Source organism: Vanacampus margaritifer, chromosome 7 (assembly GCF_051991255.1).
Source record: "Vanacampus margaritifer isolate UIUO_Vmar chromosome 7, RoL_Vmar_1.0, whole genome shotgun sequence".
In the NCBI taxonomy this organism is placed as follows: domain Eukaryota; kingdom Metazoa; phylum Chordata; class Actinopteri; order Syngnathiformes; family Syngnathidae; genus Vanacampus; species Vanacampus margaritifer.
In genome coordinates, this window is record NC_135438.1 from 12,874,294 (window position 1) to 12,891,872 (window position 17,579).

At 39.9% G+C, this 17,579-nt stretch overlaps 1 protein-coding gene across 5 annotated transcripts in view; it reads left to right on the forward strand.

Moving 5' to 3' along the window:
- The first annotated feature begins 5,181 nt into the window (after positions 1–5,181).
- The window catches only part of cabp4 (calcium binding protein 4), a 32,456-nt gene continuing 20,058 nt past the window's right edge, over positions 5,182–17,579 (forward strand). Inside the window, exons 1-5 of one of the 5 annotated variants that reach the window (XM_077571059.1) lie at positions 5,182–5,252; positions 5,331–5,491; positions 13,511–13,570; positions 13,741–13,842; positions 14,179–14,320. In XM_077571059.1, the coding sequence (XP_077427185.1) occupies positions 13,515–13,570; positions 13,741–13,842; positions 14,179–14,320 (300 nt within the window). In that variant the 5' untranslated portion in view covers positions 5,182–5,252; positions 5,331–5,491; positions 13,511–13,514. Of the gene's footprint in view, positions 5,253–5,312; positions 5,492–8,111; positions 8,241–13,510; positions 13,571–13,740; positions 13,843–14,178; positions 14,321–17,579 lie in introns of those variants that run through there. The other 4 variants (XM_077571057.1, XM_077571058.1, XM_077571056.1 and 1 more) reach the window with 4 other exon arrangements.

A 17,579-nucleotide genomic window follows, 5' to 3' on the forward strand; every position in this document is an offset into this window, starting at 1 on the left:
GCGAGACCTCAGACTTATGGCGGGCATATGAAATGCAACAAATATCTTGTATTAAACCAATCCCTCTTTCCAACCATAGCATTTCTAATTTACAGTCTTTGTCATCTAGAATTATACTTGTAGGTCAAGGCAACCTCTGCCAAATAGTTGGCGGCACATAACTCAGGTCCTAGGCTTCCAGCATGTCAATAACTCACGGCTTTTGCAACTAATGAATGAGCACTCTTTCCTTGTTCTTTAACACGACTGACTCCATTATTGCCTTCGAACATTCTTCTTTCTTGTCATATGGAAAGCAAAGTGAAAATGGTTCTGCTCATTTGTTTGTTTAGGAGCAGCAATTACAGTTGCTAGCAGGCTTTTTGAAAAAGAGTCGATAGAAGGGTCCGAATAGTCAATCAATATAGTGGCCAAATTGCTATGTTTGCATTGAATGTGCTTTTGTAAACGAGCTCCTCTCTGTTTGCAGCCATGTTGTGGAAGTAGTGCACATCTGCCAAAGACAACGGAGAAATATTAGGGGTGTAACAAAAAACGGTTTGAACCGGAAAATTGTTTGTTTTTATTTTAAAGACGCAAGTGTACGGAAGTCGAACCGAATTGTTCTCAAGATCTCAAGATAGGTATTGAATTGTCTTTTAATGAAGAGATATAGCTTAGAAAGAAATGGCACATTTGTAGTATGACAAGTTCATTCAAACTGAGCCATACCATATTTGAGTTGAACCAAATCGAATCGTCCATGTCTTTTGTGGAGAGATATACATCCCTAATAAATGCATAGTTCATTATATTTAGTTTGGAGTTCCTGTCTATTAATCAGGTCATGAATATTTAAGTTGAAACATTACATTAACTCCTATGGGATTTATGGGCACACGTGGTACTTGTTTGTTTTTTTTTTGCAGTCATGATTATAAAGTGGTTTTAATGAAGATTTTTTTTTTTTTACATCTCCACTGTTGGACCCAACAAGTTTCAGAACCCATGTGTGAAGGGTACATTGGCTTGTCATTGTCGATATGAACCGTTTCTTCTGGTCATGTTTGGGAAAGGTATGGTAAAGACCTTATATGGTACATGTTAGAATAAATGTACATACGTTATCCCATATTTACTCCTATAGTATTATAAAGTATGACCTATGCTCCTGCAGCTGGAAAACAGGAACTGTGCCTTATTACAAGATAGCGGCTGAAACACTTTGCGAATGAACTGTTGAACTGTTGAAACCCTCACCACTGAAAAAAAACACGTCTGTATTGTTATCTTTATAAAGACTCATATCCTTGAAGGTTGCTGCTGTGTGTTTCCCCTCCCTCTTAGAGCAGCAACCGCTATGTAAATTGTGAGTACCCAATAAAAAGAGGGCTGGGCAGAATGTGCTTCAGAGCGGATAGGAGATTGTAACTGAGCACATCTCTGTCCGGTTCTCCTCGCGAGTAAAAATAATTAAAATCTCTTGTCTTCCTTACTTGTCTATTGTTTATTAAATGTTCTAAGTTGACTGAACCTGACGGTACAATACTGAGCCCCTACTGTATACCTGATATGAAACAACCTAGCTTTCATTGAACAATTATGTATTTTATTTTATTCCAGCAACCGTGCCTGCTTGAAAAACCTTTAAAGGCAGCACAGGCATTACATCCATATCAATAACACAGGAAAAGTGAATTTAATAAGCGAATGGATAAAACAGCAGTGCGACGCTAGCGAGTGCATTTATTTTTAACAGGTGGCTATAGTTGCTGAAGCTCCCGCAGGGTGGCAGTTGGTGTCACAGGTGCTGCTTGCGCTACACATCACTCAGCTTTAGAGAGCATCATTGGCCAAGTTGGCAGAGGAGCGCCAGTCTGTCAAGGTGCATTACTCTTTTCACCATGTGTCACATCCCCCAAATTTAGCCCAGCATGCCCTCTGGACTAGCACACAAAAAAAGGAAACATCTCCGCACTCACACTGCCTCAACTTGTCCTCCCGTCATTGCTCTCATCTACTCCCGAGCACCTCACCTTCCACTCTCTCCCCTTTCCCTCATTTTATCAGTCTTTCTTCGTCTCTCATTGTCGCGCTCCAAGGCTGCCCTGACATGGACAGATCCCATTAACCCCACCTGTGATTCGTCCTTTACTCTGACAAGCAGGGGCAACGTGCAAAATGATTTTTTTTTCATTCTTCTTCATCCAAATTCAAACAATGTCATTGAACAAGCTTTCCTTTTTCTCATGTTTTGTGACAGGCTCGGCAACAATGCGAAAGAAATAAACGATCCCTGTCAAGTAAAATGACCGACTGACAGTGATGTTCTCTAAGGTCGTATACTTTGTGTAATTTTATTTTTCTTCCTCTTGTTATTTTTGGGGTCTTCTTGAAACCAGACAGTCTTGTTGCAATTTCTGTGTTGCAGTTAAAGGGATTATATCACGGAATTTTAAGACTTTCCACAGTTAACTATGGGCATATAATGATTAACCCCGGAGAACCCACGGGGTCAAATTTGGCCCCTATAAATTCTGCTACTCAAATAACAAAGACCTCTTTTTTTTTTCAGCAGTGATTTTGCCCGTGTTCTTGTTTCCATTGGCCAAAGTGTGTTTATACATTCATATTCCAGTTCTAAAATGCAACAAATAAAACAAAAAAATTATATTGTTCAATGTAGCTGTATATTTGATTGATTATTTTCTTAAATTCTAAATAGTTTACTGACAGTTTTAGTTATTCAGATTTTTCGAAATGATACCCCTAAATCCCAAAAGGGTCAAATTTCGCCCTAATCCTAAATTAGGGAATAAAGGGTTAAAATTGAAAAATCATATATTTTGGTGTTCAGTGAATTTATAGCAGTCATTTAATGTATAATTCATAATTTTCCAAAGAAGAAAAGGGTTCTTGGGTTCTCCAGGGTTAAACCTTTGACACCATGGCAATGTATTTTTTTAATGAAATATTAGGTGTTTTGCTGGCTATTTTATTAATGCGGAAGTAAAACCCCCGCATCTCTCCGTGTGGTTTCCGCTCCCCTCTTGTCCGAGCCCGCTGCTGCCAAGGAGCGCTGTGTGGCCACGCAAGACCGGCCAGCCGTTGTGGTACAACCGTGTCTTCTTAACATGTGGAAATCGGATGGATGTTCAATCCTTCAATAAACATTTGAAACAAAACGGCTCCTTGCCGCAAGAAATCGTAGTGGAGGAGGAGGAGGGGAGAAGAGGGAAGAAAAGAAAAGATGACCATGAGCTGGTCGCAAACCTGAGACTACACCATTCATTCAGTTAGGTTTAATAGCGCAAAAAGTTTTACTTGTAGTTTACACGAGTGTCAGCCAGAACCCTTTCTGGAATTTTAAGATAGTCAATTGTCATTGCACTTTGGCATTGCAAATGTGAAGGATAATTTATTGGTTTGAATTCATTTGTACAGAATGTTTACTGCTACTTTAGTCACTATGCCATGGAGGTCTCAGAGAAAGTGGGCGTGCGTTTAGTCCACAGAGGCAGTGCGGGGGTGGGACCACACTTAATGACGTCAAAGAAGTTCCAACAGCTTGATTTCTCAGGTTGGGAGGGGCTGGTGCTTGGAGAGCAGAATGACCTAGAATTTCTCATAGAGGGGCGAATGGAGGAAAACACCACTTTGGTGATGTTTTTGGTGATTAATTAGCATTTTAACATGGCTAAAAGCTCCAAAAAGTACATATTTCACGTTGCTGTCCCTTTACAGAACCTTGTCGCAAATTTTTGCTCCTTAACCGTGATACAACCGTGATGTTGATTGTTAGTCTCGCTCGTCATCAGCACCTGTTTAAGGACACCAATTGAAGTCTTAATAAATGTAATAATACCCAAAATGATTAAACTGTTAGAGCAGGGGTGTCAAACTCATATTAGCTCATGGAGGACAATATATTTCCAAATGGGCCGGATCGGTAAAATAATAGTATATAACTTAAAAACAATTGCCGTCAATTATATGCAGATTTTTGCTATTTGTGGGCCAGCCCTAAATTACGGAGCTCAACTGTAATCATATTGTTCCAAAAAAAAACTTCACAAAATCCTCTCGCGGGCCGGATTAAACCCCTTTGCAGGCCTGATCCGGCCCGCGACCCATATGTTTGACACCACTGTGTTAGAGTTTCAAATCCAGTTTAAACAAAGTGCTGATACATCATAAAACATTTAAAAACAGGCAACTCTCTTAAGGGGTTAAAAACAACACCTGCACAATGATTCAGTTGTAGGTGCCTGTAATTAATTGCCCATACTTTTTTCCTGACCCTTTTTCCATTTCCTTTTCCGTTCCTCACCCAGCAACGATAAATAATCTATCTTTAACTCGGTTTGCCCCATCAGCATATTCCCAGTTTGGCTCAGAGGCAAGTCAGTGGAGAGGCAGGAAAGATTGAGAGAGACGGGCAGGGATGAGCCAAGTGCTCCAGTTCAGGAGAGTAAAAGGTGACCACAGAGTGTGAAACTCAGATCAAACGGAGATGTACATGAACAAAAATGAAAAATTCCTGAGAATGAGATGGAGAGATATGAGTGAGAAAAAGGAGATAAAGAAGCAAAGACCTGAATTAACAATGCCTGAGAAATCAACAGGAGTGAGGATAGACTGTCAGATTGTAGGAAGATGTCAGAACAATCTGAACAGCAAGAAATCAAATCTATGAACCAGCCGTTAAATGACAGTCTTTTCATAACATGAACTGAAATACGCCTCACAATCAAATAATAATAAATTTTAAAAAAAAAAAGTGTAAAATGAGCTTCAGAGAGGGGGATGTAAGGAGGCATTGAGTCAGCAGTGATTGCAGGGAAGTGTGCAGTCAGCGCCCCGTGGCACCAAGTCATGCTGTGCTTAATGAGGTAACAGTGCAGGCAATTAGTTCCTGATATGACATTATCAGTCACCAATAAGTGAACACATCATTAACCCCAAGACCCTTCCAAAAAAGCCTCTTTTCTGATGCTTTGTCTTGCCTTTACTTCCATGCAAACAACACATAATGGGCTTAAAAGACTAAAGGTTACACTATACTAAATATGATTCCTCAAGCAAAAACGTATGGTGAAGCTGATCTACTGGCCAGATAGTGTCTGCTAAATGTGCATCACTGGAAAGAATATATGTAAATTGATTATTTTTTTCACATGCACTCTCTATCTTTCCATTCAGCTCTCCACTGCTCCACTCTGCCAGTCAGCCACACCCTCCTCATTAGCCACTCTGCTCACCTGGGCACACAGGTGCTTCAAATCAGCTATCAGCCATTATTTTTGGCTTTTAGTGCTCACTCGTGATTTGTTCTTCTGCTTTCTTGCAAGACTCTCTAACATGCGTCCACGGATTGAGCTACCGTTTTTGACTCTGCCTTCCTCTGACCACCCTACCTCGTAATCAGCTCAACCATCTGTCCTGGACTACAAGTTCTGCCTTGGCCCTTTCTGTTCGCATGTTTGGTGTTTCACTGCAACAACATCGCAGTGTAAGTTTTCCTGTCGTGCTGCTTGTGTATTTTGGAAAATGACATGCATGTCCAAGCCCTGGAATTGTTCTTTAAGTCTACAGAAAGTCTTCATCTACATTTGTTATTGAAGTATGTTCCCAAACAGCTGTTTTTCTGTGGAACTGTCACATCCAATATTAAGTCATTACCAGTTGTACTGTCTTATTTCTAATAAATTTGGCATTTGCAATGTGTTTTACCAAACCTTTAAAAAAAATTGTTTAAATGCCAACAAAAATAATAAAACATACAGTTAATGTTATGTTACTATTTTATTTGTCATGAGTGTGTTTCTATCAAAAACAAAAGTACGTTCACTCACTGAATCATTCCTGAACCGGAATTGGCAACACGTTCACTCATACGTTCGTGAACCGGAAATGGTAACACGTTCAGTTCACTCACTGACTCGTTCACTCGCTGATGCGTTCGCGAACCGGAAATGGCAACACGTTCACTCACTGACTCGTTCACTTGCTGATCCGCGTTGGCTAACGCAAATAGCATGGGTGTACGTTTGCCCGTGTCTGACGCTGGCTGCTGAGTGGTCCGTTCACTCACGTTCACTGAAAAGATTCGTTCTTTTTGAACGAAACTTACATGAACGACACAACACTAATTCAGTGGTCACGCAAATGTAATTGTTCTATTTGGAATTTTTTAAATATCTATCAAAGAATGAGTAAAGATAAAGCCAATCTTAACTGATATTTCCCATTATTGCAACAATGAGCTTGGATGATTGTGAAGTGGAGGATATTATATGAATGTTTTTGTCCCATCTGCTACCATTAGCCGCACATTCTGCACCTTAGGCTTCCTCTCGGGACTCTTGACGGCAGGGCACATGCTAACTGAGGAGGTTCTGGAAAATTTAGGTGCATTGTCAATTGCAGGCGCCACTTGCATGCGGAAAAGTGTGAACAGCGGAAAAGTATCTTCCTAAATTTAGGCCCACTGTTTGTGTGTTACAGATAATAGAACCCATCAACTACTCAGTGGCACAACAACGGGGGGGAAAAAAAAAGTATTAGCTGTGAAAAAAATATTATAAATGTCCTTCCTGTGAGTTTCTATGCAGCTCCAAACTTGCCTCCAGTCAATCCAATTCAAATATCAAAGCTGATTTTTCCCTTCGAGTCAATAATTCAAAAGTTGACACTCCAATGGGAGCTGACTGGTGCATGAAATGCGACAGCATTTTTGTGCTACATTTTATGGAGAAGATTGAAACCTTTTTGGGGGAAAAAAAGTGCTAAATAAGACCTTCGGTTGTATGCACTAAGCAGATTTGGGTATTGCGGGGTTTTGATTGCAGTGCATTGAGTAGTGGCCTCCTTTCAAGTTCCCCACTGCAAGTTCTCGCCTCACTGGGCAAAGCCCAAAAACTAAGGATGAGGATGAAGGAAGGTAAATTGAGGGAAACACAAAAATACATTAAGGATCAAGCTTAAAAATCACATTAAAGTTAACTATACTTACAGATACAACTGTACCTGCTGGACTATCTTAACATTCTCATAATTTCAACAAAGATGAGTGCAGTGGCAAGTGCACACACTGACCACAAAGTGATGAAAGAACACTCAACCGTACTTATCACTTATGTGACAGGTACCATAATTATTTTTGGTTCTAAATTCTGCGTTGATGTACAATCAATATCATTGAGGCCTGACAATTCGGACCATGTTATTTGTTTTAATGTACATTCTTCACAGTGAGTCAAGAGTGTTTGTTTGACAAGTCAGCAGTCAATAAAGTGTGGAGAATTAAATAGGTAATTGCCCGGGGGGGGGGGGGGGGGGGGGTGTTTGTATGTATATGGCGTCATTAGATCACATTTTTTAACATCAAGCATCGTTACATGGACTTCAGGCTTTGATGGCATCTACATTTTGAAGCTGTTAGTTCGTTAACCTTCTAAACCTTGGATTTTTCTCCTCATTATTTCCTTTTAGTGGCTTAACTCGCCCTTTTCCCGCCCTTATGGCCACCACTACATTACCTCTGCGTGCTCGTTGCCACCAAGTCAATTTCAATTAGCATTTCAAGAGCCACAATTTGACAGCTCCAACATTAAGCCTAGTGCCTATTTCATGCATGCATTTCACTGTTGTCCAATTCCAGCATGACACTATTGCTAAGGCACGAAAGATTTCTTTAATGTCCACCTTTTATTAATGTAGCGTTTCTGCCCTGTTGATTAGAAAAGCTCCAGTGTTTAAGTACAACTACTTGAGTTGCAGTGTCAAGCATGTCATGAAGAAATTAAATAATTATATTACATTTGAAAATATTGTACAATGTTAAAGTGATGAATGAATCTGTATTTAGACATCATTTCACAGCTGTTACAGTCAAAAGTAGGGACAGTGGAAGTGTGTTTTGATACAGGCTACAGAAATGTACCCTATAAGGAAGATTATTGGGACCTGCTTGTGAAATGGTAAAACTATTTCACATTGTGCCTCATATGACATTCAAAAACGATTGAAATTCAATCTAAATAGCTCTCAAGACACACAATGTCTCCACACCCCTCATAACATATTTGCCCTTTATGTACAACAGGCCAGCTACATCTTTAATCCAGACATTTTTAGCCGGATAATCACCGTTGTGATATAATCCACAGGTTAGGTAAGGCTTTGCAAACACACCTTGTTTATCATCCCGGTCAAACAAGGAGGAAATAAATACACTCTTTTTGTGCCCGTTTAAGAAGGTAAGACTGCAAAGTTGCTGTGCTAATGAATTATAGTTAAGTGTCATCTTGTTTTGCTTTGGGATGCTCAATAATTTGACGCAGCAGGAATTGGCTATGGTTCATTTGTGAGTCTGTATCAGCGCAGGTTTTTCTTTAACACGCTAATGACTCTGACACACGAGACTCTCTGCTTACTTAACTCCATTTTTTGCTACCTCAAGCCAACATGGCCAGGCTTCTAAAGGGCTTTGGTTTGTTTTGGTGTTTCTGCCCTGTTGCTCTCACTCAACCACCTTTAGTTCAACTCCAGCTCCACCGTGCCATTTTAAAACCGATCTTTACAAGAGCACTGAGAAAAATGTTCTGATTAGATTTTGAATTACAACGCATCAAACCATAGAGAGGTATCCAAATAGGTGAAGATAAGATGGAGTACCAGAACCAATTGCATTACTATCGGCTGCTTCTGGATGAGGTGCTGGCTGGAAGTGTCCACAGGGACAGATTCTCTTCAGACTAGACAGCTCGTGATTACAGTGATAAACCCCCAAAAAAGAACACAAAGAGATGTCAAGCCTAACCTCAATTGAACCCCTTTTGGTCAATAAACTTTCTGAACGAACTGATTTTGTCTTTCACTCTGGATGAAAAGGTCTTCTAAGAACAAACAATTAGATTCATTTAGGAAAAATTTAACTATCAGGGTTTGATGTCACGTCCTAATCTGGGTATATGCATCTGTGTATTATCGTCAAATGTTGTAGGGCTACAACATTGTTTATGTTGATGTAATTATCACATAAATGGTTTAAGGTCAGATAGAAAAAGAAAACTCAGTCGGAAAAGGTTGAAAAGTGAAAAGAGTGCCCCCTTCAGGTTGACGATAACATCTGCACCAAAGTAAGATTAGTAAAAAGCGGATGATCAACAGACGGATTGGTGCATTTGCGAAGTGAAGCTCAGAAGTTACCAGAAGATCTACATGCCGACATCTATGGTCACGAGCTGTGGGTCAGGACTGAAAGAACAAGATCACAGATACAAGAGGCCAAAATAAGTTTCCACTACAGTCAGTCATCTGGGAGGGGTCCAATGTGGTTTCAGCCAGACGTATGTGAAAACTGGACTCGATCACTTAAACACTTAATACTAGTTATAAACATGCTAGCCGTGTCAAACTTGGGTTAGATTAACAATAACGTAACAGTCAGTTCGACCAAAGCTCCTGTGGTGCAGCATAAGTAGCACCAAGCTGTGTGTGTTCAAGGATCTTTTGTCGCTGCGTCTTCTGGGTGGATCATCTTAACGATTGGTTCTCGAACCCGTCAGTCAATCTGCCATAACGACGTTGTGCATGTTCGTTCCTAGCTGCGCGTGTGCGCTTCGAGTGTTTGTAGCATGTAGCTGCTGAGTTTCGTATTCAGCCATTCATCGCAGCTCCACCGATTTCACCGCATACTTTGAAAATGGCTGAGAGCCGCAAGAGGACGTCTGTCTGTGAGGCCGGCTGCAGAAACTAATGAAGATGAAGATGAGCTCGCAGGCTCCCGACATTTGACAGGCGTTTCACCTAGACGAGCATGAGAGCTGGTAGGGTGGTCTTCCGCATGCGTATTTAAAAAAAAAAAAGTGACAAACGGAGGTTTGTCTTCTACTTTTCGAGAAGATCCACAAATACACTGCCCACAATGGTTGACAATGAACGTCACAGCTGTTTGGGATGTCTCGGGATTGATTCTCAGTTTTGCTATTGTTGTAAATGGCGGATTCTTACCATTTGCGTGTTCATGCCGTTGATTAATAAACATACATGAGATCAGTGAATTCAGGCATTTTCTTCACATTTATTCACGACATCGCCGACAGGAGAAAGATAGTCGCCACCCGCGCCATCTTGAATTCTCGACTGTAAAGTTCCCATGCCCCCGCCTGTGGCTAATATCCCTTTGTCCTCCAAAACGTTACCTCCCAGAGTCACATGACTACGCCCCCATTCGTCACACTGTCTCAATACATTTGGGATGTATACATGCTCCCCCCTCTCTGACCCACGATGGAAAAACACAGTTTCCAGCCTTTCAGAACAAAGGGTCTAATTAACACACATTCACCTCCCCTCATCTCATCTGTCCTGTAGGAGACTCACCCTTTAAACATTTGAATTGTCACATCAAAACTATACTGAGTAAATCAAAGCAATGTTGTCCAATTCTAAATAGTCATAACTAAATCAAAACAGTTATAATTAAATTGAAAGAAATATTCTGTTTCACTATCAAATGTGTTTTGACGCGGCGCAAAATGCTAATTTTTTCTTGCTAACTGTGATGCAAAATAGCCTTGGGGAGGTACAGGTATTCAGTATTTTTCTATAAATGATTTCCATAAAACATTTGGTTGACATGAGACACTTTTGTACTCATTCAGTGATGATGGTTAAGAAACATAGCCTGCCGCATGTCTAGTTGTTTTCTTTTGTCAAATGTGTGTGTGTGCAGTATATACACAGTGACATTCTTGTTTGTGTGACATCAGTTATGAATCCCAGAATCCTTCACTCCAGTGGCTCTTATGAAATATATTTAGACTGTCCATTTAGATTCTAACCCTTAACGCTCCAGTGAAGCCCTTCAAGAAGCCTCTTACAGTCTGTTTTTTCTTCTTCCCTAGGCCACTCCCAATTTCATTATTTCAATTAGCGTGATTCAGATCTAAAATTGTGTGCGTCTGCTCCGTGATTGACAGCAAGTGACCATTTAGTGAGGAGAGCAGCAGGCACACAGTGTTACTCAATGATTTGTGTTATGTTTGTTCAGTCCGAGTGTGTTTGTTTACTGTGATGGGATTTGCACTCAGTGAAGATGAGAACAATTATTTTGGCAAACAACAAGAGACTACCACAACAAGAACTCAAAATATTTTGTCATCCATGAACATGAACTTTCAAAAACCAACGTTACACGTCAATGAATGAATGCATACATTGAAAATGTTTCTAATGCACTGTATACATTCACCAGCCATAACATTTCATAATTTAATTAAGAGTGTACGGGCCAAAATGTTCTTAATTGCTGTAAATGTATTTGCAAACATGTTACCCTTGAATTTACCCACCCACCCCAGTGATGATAAACAGTATAGAAAGATGGATGGTCTGCATTTTTTTTAAGCTGTTCCTAATATTCTCCATTTAAATATGAAATCTATTATTTAAATCTATATCGATCAGTTTAGCTTGTGCAAGTGTACCGATTGTTGTGACCTACGAATGTAGAAGGTCATGAGTAACACTTAAAGAGAGAATGTCCTGACTTAAATCACAAGGACAGGAACATCCCCTTCCCCCTTTTCAATTTAACATGCTTGCAGCGTGTTGCAATCAGCATGTAACGCATGCACGCTGATTGTATGGAAGCGTGACAGACAGGCAATCACTACTCAGTCATGGCACGTTGTAACCCCAGTGGGAGTTGGCAATACGGTTCGTTTGGCGACGGCACATGAAGCGGTCGGGTGTAATTCAGAAGACTGGCTGATCTTCATGTCTCTTCCTATTAGGGCTCCCGCGTAGGCGGAGGGCCGAGTGGTGGCCGTTCAAGCAGATCATGGGTATCTGTCTTTGCGCCGCTTGTGTGGCATGTGCGCTGGTGGATTGAGGCGTTTATGTTGATAGCGCATCAACGCAAAATGCGGCCCTTCATCATCAGGCCGTGATAGTCAGAATCGCAGAGGTCCATGACAGAACATTAATCTGTCTCACTAACAGTCATCCATAAGCCTCTGCTTTCCGCTTCTACAAGTTTTTTTCCCCCCTTCTTCAATCTTTTTCCCTCTCTCGCTTCCCTGTCTTGCAATTTGCACACCATTTTTTCTGTAAGCTGCATCGCAACTCTCTTGGCTCTGTCTTGCCCCTGTCCTTTTTCATTGCTATACATGATTTTTATTGCATTGCACAATATGTAATTGTATACCCTGTTACCTCAAGGTGTTTGAATATCATCTGTGTCTCACTCTTGCTCTCCTGACACTTAGTTTGAAATTTTAGTACAACTCAAGCCTTGTTCTGCTATATGAACAAAAATGAAAGCGGAGACGGATAAAATGAATTTTTCTGATCGTTTTAGCTTTGCTCAGTAGTTGCATCAAAAAAAGAAAGGAAATAACACTCTCTTGCTGCATTAGTGCTATAAGGACTAAGCTTCAGTATAATAACTCGACACGTACACAAATTGAAGGAAATTGGGACTGGTTGATGGGGAGTTGCCGGTTTACTATTGAGTACTACTCATGTCCACTTTGAGGGGAGCCACATTGTCATTGCAGTCAATTCAGGCCAATATCCCTCCCTTGATGCATGCATTCATGCGGCTCAAGGTTTGTGTTTATATGCATAAAATTATTTATTTAATTTTATTTTCCTCCCCTTGTGGGACAATTAAAGAAACTCTTGTCTTAGTGCAGAGAGTCCTTCATTAGTGTTGGTATCATGAGAAATAAACATTTCTGAGGTGTTTTTTTATTTAATTATTTTTTTTTAAATTCAAGGGCATAACATTTTTTTAAATATTCTACAGTGGAAACCTCAGAAGTAGTAATCCATTACATTGAACTACTGGAAATCAAATTATCCACCTATAAGTTCAAACTTTTGCCAACATATGACGAACTGTTAATACTGTAATTCTTAACTGTCATACTAGTGTAAAAATGTTTGTTTGTTTTTTATCCCAATCTGTCAGGGCTCTATATTTATTTGTATTTTTGTGCTAGTGCAAGCCTCATTTCGTGTGTTTGAGAATTTGGCAGACAGCTCTGCACTATGCTGGGCCTTCTAGTGTACCAAGGGCATTTCCTTTGACACGCCTGATAATTCGGTGGCTGATAGAAAACTCAACTTGACGCTTGCTGGAACTATGTCTAAGTGTTGTGTAATGCGATTTTGGTGAATTTCATTGAGGTGCAGGCGGATTCTGAGCTTTGCAGATGTATGGTGAACGTCATCGTATTTTATTCATAAATATAACAACAGCGTGTATAAAACTATCTGAACCATTGTAAAAATCTATTATTATTTTTGTCTTTTTTTTTTTACATTTTTAAAACTTGAGATTTACGCTGGACTCAAATGATTCAAACAGTTAAATCTTAAGTTTTATGTATGATTGATGAAGACGTTTTCTGCCTTAACCTCAGTCAACCAAGATGAGCACTGAACAGGATAAGCAGAAGAAAATGGATTGATGGATAGATGGAATTCCCCTTTTTAAAATTGTTGTTTCTTTCAGCAGAATGTCCTTAAAAAGTGTAAAAGGAGGAGCTGAAAGTCGACCATCCTCTGCAGCCAGGTTCGTAAATCCTAACAATATGGGTCGGAAATTAGTATTGATTTGATACCAAACCCGTACATTTGCCAAAAAGCAGACATCAACTTTTTTAAATGTATGAATATAAATAGTCAGACTATGCTAAATGTTAGCTTAAAAGGTTTAACCATGTTTTGTCCCCCCCACCCCAGCATGTCTCCTCGAGGCGGGAGGGGTCCAGGAGCCGGCAGATCTCCAACCACTGGCAGATTTAAAAACAAGGCTCTTCAGCTCAGCCTCTCCAAGAAATTCTGGTTATTATCAATCTCTGTTTTTCATCAACACTGATTAAGAGAAGAGAGAATTAGAGTCACTGATTGGTGCATCAGCTGAAAAACAAGCCCTCAAAGATCTAAATTAAAGGACACTTCACCTGTTTCTCCAGTGACTGATGTAATGAGCCATGTCAGTTGATTGGACTGCTCATGTTTTTCTAATCATTTCCCTAAACTGTAATTTCAAAGTGGGTTTGATGCAGCAATAGCTCTATGATCATTTTGGTCCCCGGAAATGTGTGTAAGTAAATTGCCATGGGAGGTTAGAGCCTGGGTGTGATGCTGATAGTTTGTTGCAAAATGCACAATTGACAGCTCAAAGTCTCCCGCGACTCAGAAAAAGGGCAGCGGTGGTGGTGGTGAGGAGGAGAGTCGCCGACGCAGTAAACGGAGCCTCAGCAACAGCTCAGCAGTGGCTGCCGCCTACATCACCTATCTCAATAAACTCTTTGGACAGGTCAGGTCAACAACACGTCAATACTTGTATGACTATTCAATAGTTCTTCCCTTTCTTAAAAGCTTTGCTGAAACAATATTGGAACATTAGCCTGTGTGTGTGTGTGTGTGTGTGGTTCCATCCCTTGTTTGTTAACAGTCGGGAATAAAACAGATTACGTACCGTATATATTATTGTATTTCTTGCTTGATGTTTAATTGATTGCACATGTCCAAAAATGGAAGGAGGTCTCCAAATGCCCACTTCACAGCGGCCAACTTTACATAATCATCCACCCCGCTGGTCTGCTTACAGTTCCTTATAAAAGTTATTTGCGTTCTACGATCTTCTGCATTGACTTCAGTGAGTCTACTTCTGCTCCCACAATGTTAAAGACTATAAGGGAATGAGAGGAGCCTGCTCCATTGGCTGGGAATCTACTCAGCTGTGTTCATGCCCACAACGGCGCAAAGCTACGTTTTTCCAACTGCTCGCGTCTACAAAAATATCTAAAGAAAGAAAAGTCCCCCCCATGCACACAGTTAGATAGCGCTTTGTGCTGGCAATGAAAAAAGAGCCCTTTAAGAGGCTTCAAGGACGAGTGGACTACAGTATGCAGAGAGGAATTAAATGTGCCTAAAGACACAAAATTGAATTGACATTACAATCGCTTTGTTTTACAGAGTAGATGCATTTGTGGTGCAGAAACAGTGACTATTGATTGAGAATTTAACCACTTGGTGATATCTGCAGCGAACCGTGACAATACTCAAACGAATGCTTGCTTTGCAAGTCAGTAATTGCCTATATTGAGCAGGTCAAATGACCGTGAAACATCAATATCATACCAGATTCTATTAATTCAAACAAAGAGCAGAATAATGAAGACTGTGAGGTAAACCCTCAAGAAATAAATCTACTAACCTGGACTGGCTGGCCATGCTGGATTCACGTTTTGGCAACGTCACTATTGCTGTGGGAGCTTTTAGAGAGCTACACCAGCTCAGTGGCATCCTTCATGAAACTTAATTTGCTCCATCATAATGGCTGCAACGGAAACATAATGACTTTGGCATTGGCTTTATGTTCAGATTTTTGTCCATCTTAATCAGCAAGCAAAGTCATCCTCTTAGACTTTAAAGGGGGTGGAGTTTTCAAGTTTCTGTGAATTGGAGGGGAACAAAAAGACTTCAGAATGTTTATAACACTTTGCATTGCCAAAGAGAAAATGAATGAAAAGCTGAGTTGCAATACTTAACTCTTCTAATAATAAAAAGCATTACATTTGTAGTTACAGGAAAACAATATTTTAGACACTGATTTAAACACATTTTAAATTTATACTTGCACTGTTTATTACATTTAAGGCCAGCTAACAGAACTTAACACATTCAACTATTGTTTCAAACATCTCAACATACCGGTAAGTAAGCACTTCTAAAGTCAAACACTTAAAAAAATAAAAACTCAAAATTGTCCATATTTAGAAAGTTTTTTTTCCACATAGGAAATATTGGAAATTGAATTAAGTTTTAGGATAAAACCATTATAAAACTTTTATTAGTTGTACATGGAATATACTTATTGGTGGCATCTGGCGGAATCCTCATACCCCCTAAAATGATCACTTTTCAGGAAACCCCCAAAACGAAATGTTTGTTCAACCATAAACATTTCTTTATCAAACACAGCAAACCATTTCCTACACTTTAAATTGGTCAATAATTTGAAACTAAATAAATAAAATAAAAATATCACCCACACATGTGGACTGACCAAGAGAGTGACGTATTTGTGGGAAAAAAGATGAAATTGACCAAATTGTAACAAAGGAGATTTCCGCCCGAAACTACTTTTACGGTCATACAAGTAGGCCCCCTGCATCATAAAGATAAAATAAATTAAGCATTAAGTTCCATTTCTAGTTTTAGTTCTACGGTCATCATCACACTTCACACTTCTTTGTCATCACGGGTGCCCTTGTTTGGTTTCATGACATAAAGATAAATAAATAAATAAATAAATAAAAGCTGACGTTGCATGCGACATCATGTAGCTTATTACAGCAGGTCTTAAGTTTTGGGCTATTCGAATTACCCAGAAAAGGGGCTTTCGAATCTCGAGTTTCCGTTGTATTTTATCAATGATAATCAATGGTATCATGGCAATAAGGTGACATTTAATCAGATAAACAGACCTCTCTCGAAAACTATTATGGATTTGATTCAGCCTTGCTGAGTTTCCTGTTCGCTTTCTTCCAGGAATGTTATGAGCCTCTAATGAGACCTCATTACAAAACTAAAACAGTTTTCATTCTTTGTCATCACAAGGGAGGGATTTACTAATATAAAAAAAAGACAACCATCTTCACCAAGGGAATCATCTGCATGAGCATTTTAATGATGTTTTTAACTAGGCTTCTCAATAACTAACAGGGCAGTTTGGTTGCTTTGAAGCCCATTTAGTGGAGGTGAAAACCGCCCCGGGATGACCTTCAAATTATGTGCTTCCTTTCCTGTCAACGCTAGAAAGGTAGAAGGGTCTGCATTGGGTCCCCGTGCACAATGTACTTGTTTGTGGCAAAGAGGCTGAAGCTAGCAGACCATTCATCCTGCAGTGATCCTAATCCCTGCCTCGGTATTAATTAGCCCCTTAGCTAAGTTTACTGTCAGCCCTCATTAGAGGAGGCTGGACAAGACAAATAGATAATGAAAGAGTTGATGCATTGCATGCCTGACACTTGAACAATAGAAGATACAGAGGACGGATATTACATTTGGGGGCGGAGCAATGTACATAACATGCGTCGCAGGCTGCGTAGTCGTTTGAAAAATAACATTTCAATGATAATCAAGATCAACATCATATATATATATATCCATGTTTGAGAAGCCGTGGGGTGCTCAAGGGGCCAACTGAAGGCTGACAGAATGAAATTAACGGTTGATGGGCTCAATGCGATGGGTGCGTTAAGAGTCCGCATGACCATCAAATCTTTTCTGGACAAAAGCAAAATCCAATTATTGTGTTGACTTTGTCATCTAAATATACCCTTGTGGACCAGAGGATGTTTGATAAGATAAACATACCCAAATGTACCCCGGGTAACTCCAGCTCTTTTATGTTGCAGTGTTGAAAACAATATTCAAAATTAGGATGTTTACATAAATCATGAGTGGTTTTAGCATTTGAGGCAAAGTTGTACGTATGTTGTGGAATCACTGCTGGCACAAGTGTGTGTTGGCATTGAATGGTGTTTCAACTCAGCTGGCAAAATTAC